Source organism: Rosa rugosa, chromosome 6 (genome assembly GCF_958449725.1).
Source record: "Rosa rugosa chromosome 6, drRosRugo1.1, whole genome shotgun sequence".
NCBI classification, from domain to species: domain Eukaryota; kingdom Viridiplantae; phylum Streptophyta; class Magnoliopsida; order Rosales; family Rosaceae; genus Rosa; species Rosa rugosa.
Window position 1 is genome coordinate 6,504,705 of NC_084825.1, and position 16,552 is coordinate 6,521,256.

General features: G+C 41.3%; 1 protein-coding gene across 1 annotated transcript; it reads right to left on the reverse strand.

Annotated features, from left to right (window-relative positions):
* Nucleotides 1-9,630: 9,630 nt before the first annotated feature.
* LOC133715432 (protochlorophyllide-dependent translocon component 52, chloroplastic-like) lies at nucleotides 9,631-14,700 on the reverse strand. The gene is made up of 8 exons (XM_062141921.1): nucleotides 14,512-14,700; nucleotides 13,561-14,390; nucleotides 12,419-12,606; nucleotides 11,995-12,080; nucleotides 11,686-11,900; nucleotides 11,391-11,585; nucleotides 10,309-10,496; nucleotides 9,631-9,996 (listed from the first exon to the last, which is right to left on the reverse strand). The coding sequence occupies exons 2-8, from the start codon at nucleotides 14,077-14,079 to the stop codon at nucleotides 9,738-9,740; spliced, it is 1,650 nt and encodes a 549-aa protein (XP_061997905.1). The 5' UTR covers nucleotides 14,080-14,390; nucleotides 14,512-14,700; the 3' UTR covers nucleotides 9,631-9,737.
* Nucleotides 14,701-16,552: the final 1,852 nt, after the last annotated feature.

The window sequence follows — 16,552 nt, forward strand, 5'->3', positions numbered from 1 at the left end:
AAAGCCGATCTTGGGACACCGTCATCTTCCAAATTACAATTGGAGATCATGTCTCGTCAACCAACAAAGATACTTGGGGGGCAAGAATACCCCTCTCACGAGCCAAATTCCTCCAAATTCTTCAACGAGAAGTATCTTTGTTCTTTTTCTACAAGCTCTCACAGGAGGGATTTTTACCCTACAAATTTTGATACATCGGAGCTTGGAATGAAGCATAGATGGCCTCCCCCGTGGTCTTCTAGAGGTTAGCCAAACATAGTGTTGCTAGCTTCTTTCTTTCTTTGCTTTTAATTTTTTGTTAATTTTTCGTTTCTATTTTTCTTTTCATTAAAAAAAAAAAAAAAAAGTTTGCTATTTTGCATCTTATTTCGCCAAGTACTATAGGCCTTGATCTAGCCAGGAAAGCGGCTCCAACACCTACATTTGAAAAAATCAACAGAGAGCCAGCAAACAAGGCAGATACTTGTTGCTATACACATGGCGAAGCTACCACCAAGGAAGAGAAGGATCCTCATTCGCGATCAAAAGCAGTCTCCTTCGTATGGGGGGCACGCTAAAGTTTTGATTGCCTACAACCTGCCCAAGTTTTGCCAGATCCATGGGGGGCAATAAAGTTGGCAAAGGAAGCGTCAGTTCATGACAAGGGCAATTCAATAGTGGCATTCAAGCTTTATGGCCTATTTAGAGGCCTATATGGAAACAGTCAAGCCAATACAAGTGGCTTTGGAGCAACAACATTATAAGAGGAGTGCTGATTCAAGACCTCTTTAGTCAAGACGAGGACCTTTGACTTCGAGGTCTGGGGGGCAATGTTTGGACCCAAAATGAACATTTTGGCCTGACAAGGCGTGTCTTGGAGAAATTGAGCCAATGTCAGTGGCTCAAGCTATATATTGTCGACAAGCTCGAAATATATATTTAGAGGCTAAATAAAGCCTACTATGGAAGTATGACAAGTCAACTTTAGCATATTTTCCTACTTCGGCTAGAAAAAACCGAGCTAGACAAGGAAGGAGGGGTGGCAGACTAATCAAATGAAATCGAAATGTGCTGAAACTTTCCAGATCCATTCTAGACAGCCCAAGGATCATTTCTTATAAAGAGTGCAAGAGCTTGTTTTGAGTGGAAGGCCTTCAAACAATCAGCCCAATTTTCTACAGAAGCAAAACTGGAAAACTGGACCTGTAAGAGGTCCAGTAGCATTTTCGGCCCAACCACATGGAAGAAAGCTCTGAAATTTGGTCAGCATGATCTAGATTCATAGTGGAACATTTTTTATGAAGACATCATGGCCAGAATCTGAATTTCTGATGGAGATATACATGAAGGAATAAAGGAGCCGAAAGTGCTTCCTTATCTCCCAAATTCATCATTCCTATTAGTGCTCCACCTCCATCTCCACCTCCCTTATCTCCCAAATTCATCATTCCTATTAGTGCTCCACCTACACCTCCACCTCCCTTATCTCCAATTAGTGCTCCACTTTCATTTGTTTAATGCCAAAGTAGTTGGCATGGTAGCCTATAAATAGAGGTTACATTGAAACACAATTCACACATTCACAACACAACATCAAAACATCTCTAAGATGATCTAAGTTCTCTCTAGAGCAACCTCTCTAAGAGCAACTCCTCTCCTTCTCTTTCTCTTACCGGTGATCACACTCCTAGTCCTAGTCTTCTCAGAAGCCGACTTTCAGTGCCACCAAGCAACCTCTCTAAGAGCAACTCCTCTCCTTCTCTTTCTCTTACCGGTGATCACACTCCTAGTCCTAGTCTACTCAGAAGCCGACTTTCAGTGCCACCAAACCCTCTGTCAACGTGCTTCGGTCCTAGTCTCCTCGGGAGCCGACGGTAGTGCCACGACCACAACGGTTACAGAACCAGCCAAGCAAGGGTAACGCCCTAGCAACCCAGCCAAGCTAAAGTCACGCTTTAGCAAGATCTCAATACTTCCCGGTGATTTCGCTCTGCTCAATCTACAATATTGAGTATCGACTTGTGAACAAGAAGAAACTTCAGCAAAGTCCTCACCACGAGGCACAAAGAATCCCACGACGAGGTTGGTGCTCTCCTCGTCTACAATCGCTTGATAGAAGTCAGGTCAAGGGACACCCCCGACGACCGCACCCGAACGGTGCTGGCACGCCCGCTCAAGAAAAGAGACTGTTGACCAGCTGCAACAAAACTGGAGCCAAACATTTTGGCACGCCCAGTGGGACAAGGTTAGAATTTCTTTTTTCTCTTGAAAACATTCAACCACCGGCCTTCAAAACAAACATTTTGGCACGCCCAGTGGGACAAGGTTAGAATTTTTTTTCTTGAAGCACATTCAACCACCGGGCTTCAAAACAAACATTTTGGCACGCCCAGTGGGACAACATCAGAGTCTTTTCTCTTGAAGCACATTCAACCACCGGGCTTCAAAACAAACATTTTGGCACGCCCAGTGGGACAATGTTAGAATTGTGTTTTCTCTTGAAGACATTCAACCGCCGGGCTTCAAAACTCTATTGAGATGCCAGGGGAAAATCTTTACCAAAAGAAATTCCTAAAGTGAATTGATGGACAATGTTGCCACCATTGGCGATACCGCCATTAATGATGAGTTTATGCCTATTCCCATCCCAGAGGGGGCAAGCATTGATGAACAGCTCGCGATCATCATGGCCAACATCGAGAGGAATAAAGAAAAGCAAGCCAGGGACATGGCCATTTTGATCGCAAAAACAAAGCAGAGGTTTCGCGATTGGGACCTAGAAATTGAGCAGAACGCTCGAGAAGAGTTCATTTATGAGGCTGATTTGCCTATAGGTGGCAATCAACCTAATGGCCTCTCTGGTGAATCACAGCCTTACATAGAGGCTACTTACGGAGAACGTCATCAACAAGATTGTTCTTCAGACAAGAAAATTGTCTCTGAACAAATATCTGATGTCTCCACTGATCAAGCCTTATATGTGGCTACTGATCAGATGCATGGGGGGCAAGATATGACCCATGATCATCCCTTTGATCAAGAGAAGTTGGCGACAGTTGGCGACAAAGCCGATCTTGGGACACCGTCATCTTCCAAATTACAATTGGAGATCATGTCTCGTCAACCAACAAAGATACTTGGGGGGCAAGAATACCCCTCTCACGAGCCAAATTCCTCCAAATTCTTCAACGAGAAGTATCTTTGTTCTTTTTCTACAAGCTCTCACAGGAGGGATTTTTACCCTACAAATTTTGATACATCGGAGCTTGGAATGAAGCATAGATGGCCTCCCCCGTGGTCTTCTAGAGGTTAGCCAAACATAGTGTTGCTAGCTTCTTTCTTTCTTTGCTTTTAATTTTTTGTTAATTTTTCGTTTCTATTTTTCTTTTCATTAAAAAAAAAAAAAAAAAGTTTGCTATTTTGCATCTTATTTCGCCAAGTACTATAGGCCTTGATCTAGCCAGGAAAGCGGCTCCAACACCTACATTTGAAAAAATCAACAGAGAGCCAGCAAACAAGGCAGATACTTGTTGCTATACACATGGCGAAGCTACCACCAAGGAAGAGAAGGATCCTCATTCGCGATCAAAAGCAGTCTCCTTCGTATGGGGGGCACGCTAAAGTTTTGATTGCCTACAACCTGCCCAAGTTTTGCCAGATCCATGGGGGGCAATAAAGTTGGCAAAGGAAGCGTCAGTTCATGACAAGGGCAATTCAATAGTGGCATTCAAGCTTTATGGCCTATTTAGAGGCCTATATGGAAACAGTCAAGCCAATACAAGTGGCTTTGGAGCAACAACATTATAAGAGGAGTGCTGATTCAAGACCTCTTTAGTCAAGACGAGGACCTTTGACTTCGAGGTCTGGGGGGCAATGTTTGGACCCAAAATGAACATTTTGGCCTGACAAGGCGTGTCTTGGAGAAATTGAGCCAATGTCAGTGGCTCAAGCTATATATTGTCGACAAGCTCGAAATATATATTTAGAGGCTAAATAAAGCCTACTATGGAAGTATGACAAGTCAACTTTAGCATATTTTCCTACTTCGGCTAGAAAAAACCGAGCTAGACAAGGAAGGAGGGGTGGCAGACTAATCAAATGAAATCGAAATGTGCTGAAACTTTCCAGATCCATTCTAGACAGCCCAAGGATCATTTCTTATAAAGAGTGCAAGAGCTTGTTTTGAGTGGAAGGCCTTCAAACAATCAGCCCAATTTTCTACAGAAGCAAAACTGGAAAACTGGACCTGTAAGAGGTCCAGTAGCATTTTCGGCCCAACCACATGGAAGAAAGCTCTGAAATTTGGTCAGCATGATCTAGATTCATAGTGGAACATTTTTTATGAAGACATCATGGCCAGAATCTGAATTTCTGATGGAGATATACATGAAGGAATAAAGGAGCCGAAAGTGCTTCCTTATCTCCCAAATTCATCATTCCTATTAGTGCTCCACCTCCATCTCCACCTCCCTTATCTCCCAAATTCATCATTCCTATTAGTGCTCCACCTACACCTCCACCTCCCTTATCTCCAATTAGTGCTCCACTTTCATTTGTTTAATGCCAAAGTAGTTGGCATGGTAGCCTATAAATAGAGGTTACATTGAAACACAATTCACACATTCACAACACAACATCAAAACATCTCTAAGATGATCTAAGTTCTCTCTAGAGCAACCTCTCTAAGAGCAACTCCTCTCCTTCTCTTTCTCTTACCGGTGATCACACTCCTAGTCCTAGTCTTCTCAGAAGCCGACTTTCAGTGCCACCAAACCCTCTGTCAACGTGCTTCGGTCCTAGTCTCCTCGGGAGCCGACGGTAGTGCCACGACCACAACGGTTACAGAACCAGCCAAGCAAGGGTAACGCCCTAGCAACCCAGCCAAGCTAAAGTCACGCTTTAGCAAGATCTCAATACTTCCCGGTGATTTCGCTCTGCTCAATCTGCAATATTGAGTATCGACTTGTGAACAAGAAGAAACTTCAGCAAAGTCCTCACCACGAGGCACAAAGAATCCCACGACGAGGTTGGTGCTCTCCTCGTCTACAATCGCTTGATAGAAGTCAGGTCAAGGGACACCCCCGACGACCGCACCCGAACGGTGCTGGCACGCCCGCTCAAGAAAAGAGACTGTTGACCAGCTGCAACAAAACTGGAGCCAAACATTTTGGCACGCCCAGTGGGACAAGGTTAGAATTTCTTTTTTCTCTTGAAGACATTCAACCACCGGCCTTCAAAACAAACATTTTGGCACGCCCAGTGGGACAAGGTTAGAATTTTTTTTCTTGAAGCACATTCAACCACCGGGCTTCAAAACAAACATTTTGGCACGCCCAGTGGGACAACATCAGAGTCTTTTCTCTTGAAGCACATTCAACCACCGGGCTTCAAAACAAACATTTTGGCACGCCCAGTGGGACAATGTTAGAATTGTGTTTTCTCTTGAAGACATTCAACCGCCGGGCTTCAAAACTCTATTGAGATGCCAGGGGAAAATCTTTACCAAAAGAAATTCCTAAAGTGAATTGATGGACAATGTTGCCACCATTGGCGATACCGCCATTAATGATGAGTTTATGCCTATTCCCATCCCAGAGGGGGCAAGCATTGATGAACAGCTCGCGATCATCATGGCCAACATCGAGAGGAATAAAGAAAAGCAAGCCAGGGACATGGCCATTTTGATCGCAAAAACAAAGCAGAGGTTTCGCGATTGGGACCTAGAAATTGAGCAGAACGCTCGAGAAGAGTTCATTTATGAGGCTGATTTGCCTATAGGTGGCAATCAACCTAATGGCCTCTCTGGTGAATCACAGCCTTACATAGAGGCTACTTACGGAGAACGTCATCAACAAGATTGTTCTTCAGACAAGAAAATTGTCTCTGAACAAATATCTGATGTCTCCACTGATCAAGCCTTATATGTGGCTACTGATCAGATGCATGGGGGGCAAGATATGACCCATGATCATCCCTTTGATCAAGAGAAGTTGGCGACAGTTGGCGACAAAGCCGATCTTGGGACACCGTCATCTTCCAAATTACAATTGGAGATCATGTCTCGTCAACCAACAAAGATACTTGGGGGGCAAGAATACCCCTCTCACGAGCCAAATTCCTCCAAATTCTTCAACGAGAAGTATCTTTGTTCTTTTTCTACAAGCTCTCACAGGAGGGATTTTTACCCTACAAATTTTGATACATCGGAGCTTGGAATGAAGCATAGATGGCCTCCCCCGTGGTCTTCTAGAGGTTAGCCAAACATAGTGTTGCTAGCTTCTTTCTTTCTTTGCTTTTAATTTTTTGTTAATTTTTCGTTTCTATTTTTCTTTTCATTAAAAAAAAAAAAAAAAAGTTTGCTATTTTGCATCTTATTTCGCCAAGTACTATAGGCCTTGATCTAGCCAGGAAAGCGGCTCCAACACCTACATTTGAAAAAATCAACAGAGAGCCAGCAAACAAGGCAGATACTTGTTGCTATACACATGGCGAAGCTACCACCAAGGAAGAGAAGGATCCTCATTCGCGATCAAAAGCAGTCTCCTTCGTATGGGGGGCACGCTAAAGTTTTGATTGCCTACAACCTGCCCAAGTTTTGCCAGATCCATGGGGGGCAATAAAGTTGGCAAAGGAAGCGTCAGTTCATGACAAGGGCAATTCAATAGTGGCATTCAAGCTTTATGGCCTATTTAGAGGCCTATATGGAAACAGTCAAGCCAATACAAGTGGCTTTGGAGCAACAACATTATAAGAGGAGTGCTGATTCAAGACCTCTTTAGTCAAGACGAGGACCTTTGACTTCGAGGTCTGGGGGGCAATGTTTGGACCCAAAATGAACATTTTGGCCTGACAAGGCGTGTCTTGGAGAAATTGAGCCAATGTCAGTGGCTCAAGCTATATATTGTCGACAAGCTCGAAATATATATTTAGAGGCTAAATAAAGCCTACTATGGAAGTATGACAAGTCAACTTTAGCATATTTTCCTACTTCGGCTAGAAAAAACCGAGCTAGACAAGGAAGGAGGGGTGGCAGACTAATCAAATGAAATCGAAATGTGCTGAAACTTTCCAGATCCATTCTAGACAGCCCAAGGATCATTTCTTATGAAGAGTGCAAGAGCTTGTTTTGAGTGGAAGGCCTTCAAACAATCAGCCCAATTTTCTACAGAAGCAAAACTGGAAAACTGGACCTGTAAGAGGTCCAGTAGCATTTTCGGCCCAACCACATGGAAGAAAGCTCTGAAATTTGGTCAGCATGATCTAGATTCATAGTGGAACATTTTTTATGAAGACATCATGGCCAGAATCTGAATTTCTGATGGAGATATACATGAAGGAATAAAGGAGCCGAAAGTGCTTCCTTATCTCCCAAATTCATCATTCCTATTAGTGCTCCACCTCCATCTCCACCTCCCTTATCTCCCAAATTCATCATTCCTATTAGTGCTCCACCTACACCTCCACCTCCCTTATCTCCAATTAGTGCTCCACTTTCATTTGTTTAATGCCAAAGTAGTTGGCATGGTAGCCTATAAATAGAGGTTACATTGAAACACAATTCACACATTCACAACACAAGATGATCTAAGTTCTCTCTAGAGCAACCTAAGATGATCTAAGATGATCTAAGTTCTCTCTAGAGCAACCTCTCTAAGAGCAACTCCTCTCCTTCTCTTTCTCTTACCGGTGATCACACTCCTAGTCCTAGTCTTCTCAGAAGCCGACTTTCAGTGCCACCAAGCAACCTCTCTAAGAGCAACTCCTCTCCTTCTCTTTCTCTTACCGGTGATCACACTCCTAGTCCTAGTCTTCTCAGAAGCCGACTTTCAGTGCCACCAAACCCTCTGTCAACGTGCTTCGGTCCTAGTCTCCTCGGGAGCCGACGGTAGTGCCACGACCACAACGGTTACAGAACCAGCCAAGCAAGGGTAACGCCCTAGCAACCCAGCCAAGCTAAAGTCACGCTTTAGCAAGATCTCAATACTTCCCGGTGATTTCGCTCTGCTCAATCTGCAATATTGAGTATCGACTTGTGAACAAGAAGAAACTTCAGCAAAGTCCTCACCACGAGGCACAAAGAATCCCACGACGAGGTTGGTGCTCTCCTCGTCTACAATCGCTTGATAGAAGTCAGGTCAAGGGACACCCCCGACGACCGCACCCGAACGGTGCTGGCACGCCCGCGCAAGAAAAGAGACTGTTGACCAGCTGCAACAAAACTGGAGCCAAACAACGTCGAAAGTCCTTGCAACAAAGGCAAGAGAACCTAGCAGCCGAGACGGTTCCTTCCTCGGCCCATAGTCACTTGAAAGAAGTCAGATCAAGCGCAAATCTTATCAAAACCTCGCTCGGCCAATTGGCCGTGAGTTGGCACGCCTGCGTATCAAGAAGGACAATTGGACTTCAAATCCATCGACTACTAATTTGGGCCGAGACGATTTTGAGGCAAACACCTCCCCAACCTCAAATCCACCGTCCATTTCCTCACCTTAGTGGGCTTCTCCACCGAGTTTCGCCGCCTAGTCGGTATGTGCCCCGTAGCCTCCATGACATCCGGCAGCAACCCACGAGTCAAAGGCCGGCGAGGCCAAGATCTGATTTGGGAACCCATAGACATAGCTCCCTCCAACCGTCTCCGCCTCCCTCCCCGACCTCAAATCCACCGTCCATTTCCTCACCTCAGTGGGCTTCTCCACCCCGAGTTTCGCCGCCTAGTCGGTATGTGCCCCGAAATCCTCGCCTCCATGGTCATTCATCCATTGTCTACTTTGGAGGGGGAGAGCGAGAGGGGCGAAGTGGAATTGGAGAAGAGAGAGGGATGACAAATGAGGCTCAGGCGAGTTGCCGAGAGAGAGAGGAGAGACAGAGTGAGAGAGAAGCAGAAAAAAAAAAACAAACAAACAAAAAAAACAGAGAGAGAGAGAGAAGAATTTAAAAAAAAAAAAAGGAAGTGAGGGGTAAAATTGTCATTTTGGATCAAATTGTGTGAAATTTGAATGTCTGAGGAGTTACTTGTTAAAATTACGATACGAGGGACTGAACTGTCGAATCCCAAAAAGATGAGGGTGTGACCAGTAATTTGCCCATAATTAAATTTGTATCAAGGCTTTTGCCCCTTCCACCAAGGAAAGAAACCTATGAGATCCAACCAGAAAAACTTCAATGTAGATTTCTCTTTTTCTTATTTTTGTGGCTTGTCTGGTAAACTTTTTTGTAGTTGAAAGGGAGTGGGATGATGTGAATGTAGTTCCTTCGTACCCCATAGCTCATCAATTTGCCGGATCATTCTTGGTACAAAAGTAAAGCATCCATTTTTCAAAATGCAGCGCCCCAATGAACTTGCCTCGATCTCCAATCTAATTGACCACCCGCGAGGGTAAGATTCTTTGTGCAATATTGCAATATATTACCAGTTATGGATGAATGTTGTCGATTCTTCTAAAAAAGATGGTGTGGGGTGGTAAGAACAAGTTTTGGCTCGACGCTATTTTAATCAATCGATGATGTATCTTGTTGATATAGATGTGATGTGCTTTCTTGTTTATATCGGCTGAGGTGTTTAACAATGCCACATTTCAGTCCTCTAGGGTTTAGGGGCCGAATCATATTAAATTCAAGGACGCGAGTAGCAAGGAAATTGAACTGGCCGAATCATATCAAATTCACACAATAATTCTCTTATTAATACACAACTTATGTTCAACAACTTTTGGTTCCATGCGTTCAGTATATTACATTACGTCGCCAAACAGTAGATCTTACACAAGGGCATGGTTGTAGTCGTGAAAGTGAAAGATTTTGTAGATAAAATGAGCCAACCATTTTGAACCTGCAAAGCAGAGTAGAGCTGTTGCAAGTAGTGCAGTTCTTGCAACCACTGATGATAGCACTCCTTGTTTGATTGCAGAGACAATTCCGAGCAAAGAAAATGAGATGACCTGCAGTACGACTTTAAGCACGCTCAGAGCTTTGTGGGCAGCATTGCAACTGCGACAGTTCACCACATGAGACTGGTACCTGAAATAGTTGTGCAAAAATCTCCTTGGTGAATCAAATGACTTACAATACTCTGCAACCTTAGTTATAAGGATCACAACACAACCAGGTAAGACAAATGCTTGTACTTTAATGGCATTTGTATCACCGTAATAGAAGTATTCTAAACACATAAGCTTTCACCAATAAACTCTGCATTTCCAAGACTTGTGCAACGATCTACTTTGCTGTCTCCAAAATTTTACAGATAACGGTAAATTGGCACCAGTTTTCTGAACTAAGAAGTTGATTAAACTAAAGTTTGATGCATCTTTGGTGTTGCATGAAAGTTACCTGTCCAACAACTGTTGTTTAGGAAGAGTGGGGGGAAGGGCCCCAGTGAACTTGCCTCTCCAATCTACTTGACCACCTGCGTACTTGTTTAACCACTTTCGGAAACCAACGACAGGGGCATCTGACTTTGTTGGCACAAAACAGGCTTTCTGCCACTGGGTAATACCAGCATCCATTATCCTACGTTCCTGTACAATAAGAACCCGAGAGCATATCAGAAAGTGTAACTTCATTCCATGATCATATGGCTGCACAGATAATTTAATAGCTGTTTCTCTTATAAAAAAAAGTTCAGGAGAAGAGTTGCAATTTCTTGGACTTGATTCCAACTATTTAACGGTAGCCAGTGCCACGAGTACAATTGTACAAATTTATGATATAGGAATGGGGAAAGACAAAAACAGTTTTTTTATTCTAAAACATTCGTCAAGTGTTAGGAAATTAAAAGTATTCGACTAGGCATTAATTTGTGACCACTAATACCAACGTTACATAGAAATTCAAGCTGGTTAGCGGGCCATCATCACCATAGGAAATTAAAAGGAAAAAAAGAAAAAGAAAGATGAATTTATCAAAATAAATCAGAATTAATATATGTATGCACTGAATTAGGATCCACGTGAAAGTTAACGGGCATTCTCTACAACTATTGATCTATCATCCACTGAAAGTTTCCTCATAAGCATGCAGATAAAGATAGTGCACACATTACAGAATATGTTAACAACTTGACCCCATATGAGCCCATTATTGAAGTTATCCAAGAATATTGAAATTAAAACAGTCCACCAAGTTGCTTCTGCAATACCATAGTGTTTTGAAAGAATAACACATTATTCTCTTCTCCGTGTTTCCTTTTTTATGAAAGTGTTCAAAACCAAAGTTTCCTATATGGGTTTTAATTTGCATTACTCCGCTGCATGGAAGTAACTATAAATATCAGAATTATTATTTACCAGAATCTGGGAGTTAGACTTATACATTATCATAATGTATGAATTTTGACTGAAAAAGTAAATTGTTACATATTGTGAGTAAGATGCAAGTTAATATTAAAATTAATACAAAGAGTAAGAAGTCACCTCAAGATGAAGCAGATGTAAATCTGAGTCCAAAATCAGGTTGTATCGAATGTGAAATATCCATCGCGGAAGAATCTTAACCAAATTACCAAAATTTATCGGGAAGGTCGATATGATTCTGCTATTACCTGGACTAACTGGAATGCAGAAGAAAACTAAAAGAGCTCTCTTTTGGCCCTTTTGTGCTGATGAGATCTATATATATATATGAACAAAAGCACAATGAGAAAGGATATGAGCAAATAATAACAGAATCAGCTTTATCTAAACAAATCAATCAAACATAATGTACTACCATTTCAGTTCGAGGTGGTTTCACAAAACCGTACGATTTTCCCGAGGACGCAGCCCCATTACTATTGACAATTGGACCAAAGATAGATATATAAAACACACATGGCGGCATAAATTTACTCTGACCCGAATTTTGCTCCTCTATGGTGAAACCATTTATATCTAACTTAGGAATATACAAGTCCATTGGTCTGCCCCCTTCTCTATCAGCCTTCTCTGTGAAGGAAAGATAAGTAAGTAATGTAAACGTCCTACATAAGAGGCTAACATAATGACATCCAATAAAGATGATTCAGAAATAATTATCTACCTTCAGGTTGTTCAGTTCGCATTATTCCATAATGAGCGTATGGAACATGAGCAGGATCCATAAGATTTTCAATCAAGACCTCATAACTGGAAGAACAATTAGAAACCAAGCAAAGTCATATGATTTTTCTGGAACAGGAACGCAAAAGTCTTGGATTGCAAAGTTTTAGTTAGACAACTTGTGCAAGTAATCCAGAAAAGACACTTTTCTTTTCTATGCGGCTAGGCTAGTAGCCACTTCCGCTGTTGAACGGAAATTAATACTTTATGTGGATGGTGCCCGCAAGTTCTTTGACATTACAGAAAATGAGACCCAATAGATCCTTAAGGAGTTAAGGTTTGTCACACACACACACACACGTGTTATTTCGCTCTGTAGAACATGATTTTATGTCGAATTAGTTGAAAAATATTACTTTACCCACCCGTAAGGCATCTCTCTATTTGCCATCAAGCAAGTATATGACGGATCATCCATTTCCGGTATGTAGGGAGGTTTTTTCTCTGTAAGAATATCTTTGTATTGAGGATCGGAACTTGGCCAGAACCACACCATTCCATTCTGCACAGTACTTGGATAAGCACCTACACATGCTTTCTTGGATGTGTGAATCTGCATAACATGGTTGGAGGGTCATCCCCACTAACTTGCCAAAACCAAAATTCATGCATTGCATAGATTATTGTCATAGAATAAAACAACTTCTACAACAGGAAGAACAATAAACAAATTTTCAAACTATAGCTTCATAATAATTCTGTAAGGCTTCCACATACTATTACCCTCCTATTTAAGAGCAAGTTCACCCGTGGGTCACCATGTCACCTACTATTCACTGCTTTTTATGTGTATTTTCACCCTTTGGGTCACGAGCACAGTGTATTTCGTGCCCTTGGTCATCCTGGGTCACTTTCTGGGTCACCATGGTGACCTGCACAGTGTATTTCGTGCCCTGGGTCATGGTACAGTGTATTTTGTGACCCAGAGAGTGGAAATAAACACACAAAAGCAGTGAATAGTAGATGACCCGGTGACCCAACGGGTGAACTTGCTCTAAGTTCAAATTGATACAGAAATATGGTCTGCCTACTTGAATGAAAGTTACATCAAGGGTCGTTCCTAGCTACTAACTTTCCAAAACCATAATTCAATGATTGCATAGATTATGTTCATAGAATAGAATACTTCTACAACAGGATGAACAATACACCAATTTCACTTCTATATACTAACCCTTCTTCATAAGTTCATCAAAGATTCAAAATTATACAGAACTATCGTATTATGTGAAGTTACTCACATAAGTTACTCGCAATTAGCATAGGCTTATGACTAGCAATCTGCCGGCCATTACAGTTTTGTTTAAGGTTTTTTTTTTTTTTTGTCTTTTTTCTGGCAATCAATGTCAAGTTTTGTTTAAAGTTGATTACTGTTACTGAAGTTACTGTATTATATTAGTTCATTAAAATAATGCAAATTAGGTTACTCTATGAAATTTAAACTTGTATTGTATAAAGGTTACCACAACTAGCAATCTCTTAAGGCTGCCATTGAAAAGTTAATTACCGGAGGACCATCGGTAGGTGCCTGAGGGATGAACTTGCAGTCACCGGAGCCATTAAAACACCAGCCATGATAAACACACTGCAACCTCCCCCACTGATCAATCCTCCCTTCAGATAATGGAGCCAGTCTGTGAGGACATGCATCATCAAACACCTTCCATGTACTCTCATTTCTGTCCCACCACACCACCACATCAATACCCAGAACTTTCTTTGCATGTGGTACCCTTTTGTCAAGGTCACAAACTGGCATCAATGGGTACCAATGGGCATACCAGTCAAATTTCTCATCTTGGGTCTGAGTTTCAACTTGTGGTGCAGATGTGTTTTCAGTCTCAGTTGTAATAGAAGATGATATGGTGGTGAATGTCTTAAATGAGGGTTTGTGTCTTTCAACTAATGAGAATGATGAAGTGAGTATTTGCTTGTACCCCAAGAAAGTGACTTTTTTGGATTGGGTTTTATCAAAGTTAGCTGGAATTTGTAGTGTTGGAATAGAGGAAATTCTCAGAGTTTCCATGGCCTGCCACTTTCAGAACTCCACAACAGAAATGGGAGAATTAAAGGTAAGAACTTGAACTCAAAGTGTTAATCGTTTAATCTTAATTGGAGTTGCTACTCAGTCCAAGAAACTTGAGGCACTAATAATCACAGAACAACAGAAACTGGGTTTGTGCTTCTTCTTTTTTAAATGACAAAAACACAACAGAACAACTAAAACTCAAAACCACTGCTGACTCTCTCTCTCTCTCAGCTGATTCAAATAGAACACTGGGGACATAGAAAGGGGTTCAACTTGAAACTTCTAATCTCAAATTTTGTCAGCAATCCCTGCAAGTTTATAATAGGAAAAATGTTATCTTGTATTTCGATCAACTACGTACGGTTAACATTGACCGCTAAAGAACATATAGTTTAATTCTTAAATTAAATCAAATTAAGGAACAAATACCTTGATGATATTGTCAAACTCCACTGCAAAAACCCAACAAGAATCCTTACAAAACTTTTGATTAAGACGTGAATTGATGATTGACAAGTTGAGCGTTTGAGAAGAGTTTTTTCAGGCCTGATCAAGTGATGAGCTATTGAGCTTTTAGTAGAGCTAAATGGTGGAGATATTGAGAAGAGACGAAAGGTCAAGCATTTTTAGCGCCTCTGCACACTTTCCCCATTATAAGTTTATAATATAACAGCATTACACCAATAACAGCACCATGCATTATTCAATCGGGAAGAAATCTGCTGTCCCTAATACCCTGTGCCAAACCTATTCAATCACCCTACGTCCCCACCCACCAATAACACCATTATCAGTGCTTTTGTCGTTTTGAACTCAGAGGTAGATAGGTTACCTACTCAATACTGTGGTATGTGGGAGTGGTTAAATATTTTAGTCATACAATTAAGACAAATATAAATGTGGAAATGATCGCAGTAGTAGGTGCAACAATCATTATAGCATTAGTGTAACGATCATTCTAAGTGTGACGATCATTGCAGGATTAAGTATGGCAATGATTGTAGTCATAAGTAGCGATAATTATAAGAATAAGTTCGATATTAATCGTGACTTGCCGCTCAAGTTACCAGTGACTTGCAGCCCAAGCCGTAATGCACCTATAGATAGGAGGCAAGACGACCAGGCATGACATTCGATTCTGATTCAGTTTACTACACTCAACTAAGAAATATTATGACTTAGGCATCGAAGAGTTTTCTGCAGGTACCCCCGTCATCTTCAAATCAACAGTCAGATGAAGCTCAATTCGTCGTTGTCAGGTTAATGACGATAGAAGCCTCTCGGTTCGTCGTCGTCAGGACAATGACGAATAGAAGCCTCTTGGCTTGTCGTCATCAGGTCAACGACGAATAGAAGTCTCCTGGTTCGTCATTGTCAGGTCAACGACGAATAGAAGCCTCTCAGCTCGTCGTGGTTAGGTCAACAATGAATAGAAGCCTCTCGGCTCTTCGCCCGTCAGGTCAACGACAAATAGAAACCTCTCGGTTCGTCGTCGTCAGGTCAGCGACAAAGAGAAGCTTCTGGGTTCATAATCGTCAAGTCAGCGACGAATAGAAGCTTCTCGATTGTTCCTGTTTCAATTCCCGTTCTAATCCGTATTTATTGGTAAGCCAAAATCTGATACAAAGATTTTCTTCACCAAGTGTAGTTTCCACTAATCGTGAAGCCCGCGCAAGACTGTGGGTTTCTTATTTCTATAAATTTTATACATAATAAAGTAGCAATTATAATTCAAGAAATGTGGGCTTACTTCCATGTTGGATATGTAATATAACTCTAACATAGAAAAGACTCTAAATTGTCTGCAGGGTCATACTTGTTTACAAACTTAAGAAGTTTAATCTTATCTAAACTGTGATCAATTTCTTCGTCATTTTTTATGGTCTTTAGGCAAACATCAACTCTTGTGTGAAGATCATGAGCCTGTACAACTTTACTGAAACAGATATTTAGTTATATAGTATCTGCCTGCAATCATGGTCTTTAGTTGAACAGGCAGATCCTTGTCTGCTTCAAATCGAGTCCTGTAACTGGCATGCACAATACATGATTACAGTTGATAGATACATAAACTGAAACCCCTATGTAAAGATTCAAACATAGATACAAAAAGGCCCTCTCATACCATATACAATAACTGAAAATGAAATCTTAAAAGGCGTTGAAATTTTTTTTTTCTTTTCTTTTTTGGTTTTAAATTTTGAACTTTGACATATATCAACTTCAACCTATTCTAGAATCAAACTTTGACATCCAATTTTTTTTCATCCAAGCTAATGAAATGAATCTGAAAATTAAGTAACTAATTAAACAGAGAAAAAACTCATGATTTCAGTAATATTAGTTTTCAACTTTTCCCTCATTTCCTCAACTCACTCAATAAAATGATTGTATATTTTGTATGCATTATTGAAAAGGTCAAGATGCTTTTTGCAAGCTTGTCTACTTTTGCCCAACTACATTATTGTCT

Excerpts from the sequence above, each read along its gene's own strand:
- LOC133715432 (XM_062141921.1), bottom strand. The coding sequence starts at position 14,079 with ATGGAAACTCTGAGAATTTCCTCTATTCCAACACTACAAATTCCAGCT. Across the intron at positions 11,901-11,994 it reads GCGAACTGAACAACCTGAAG|AGAAGGCTGATAGAGAAGGG; the intron begins GTAGATAATTAT and ends TTTCCTTCACAG. Across the intron at positions 11,586-11,685 it reads AACCACCTCGAACTGAAATG|ATCTCATCAGCACAAAAGGG; the intron begins GTAGTACATTAT and ends ATATATATATAG.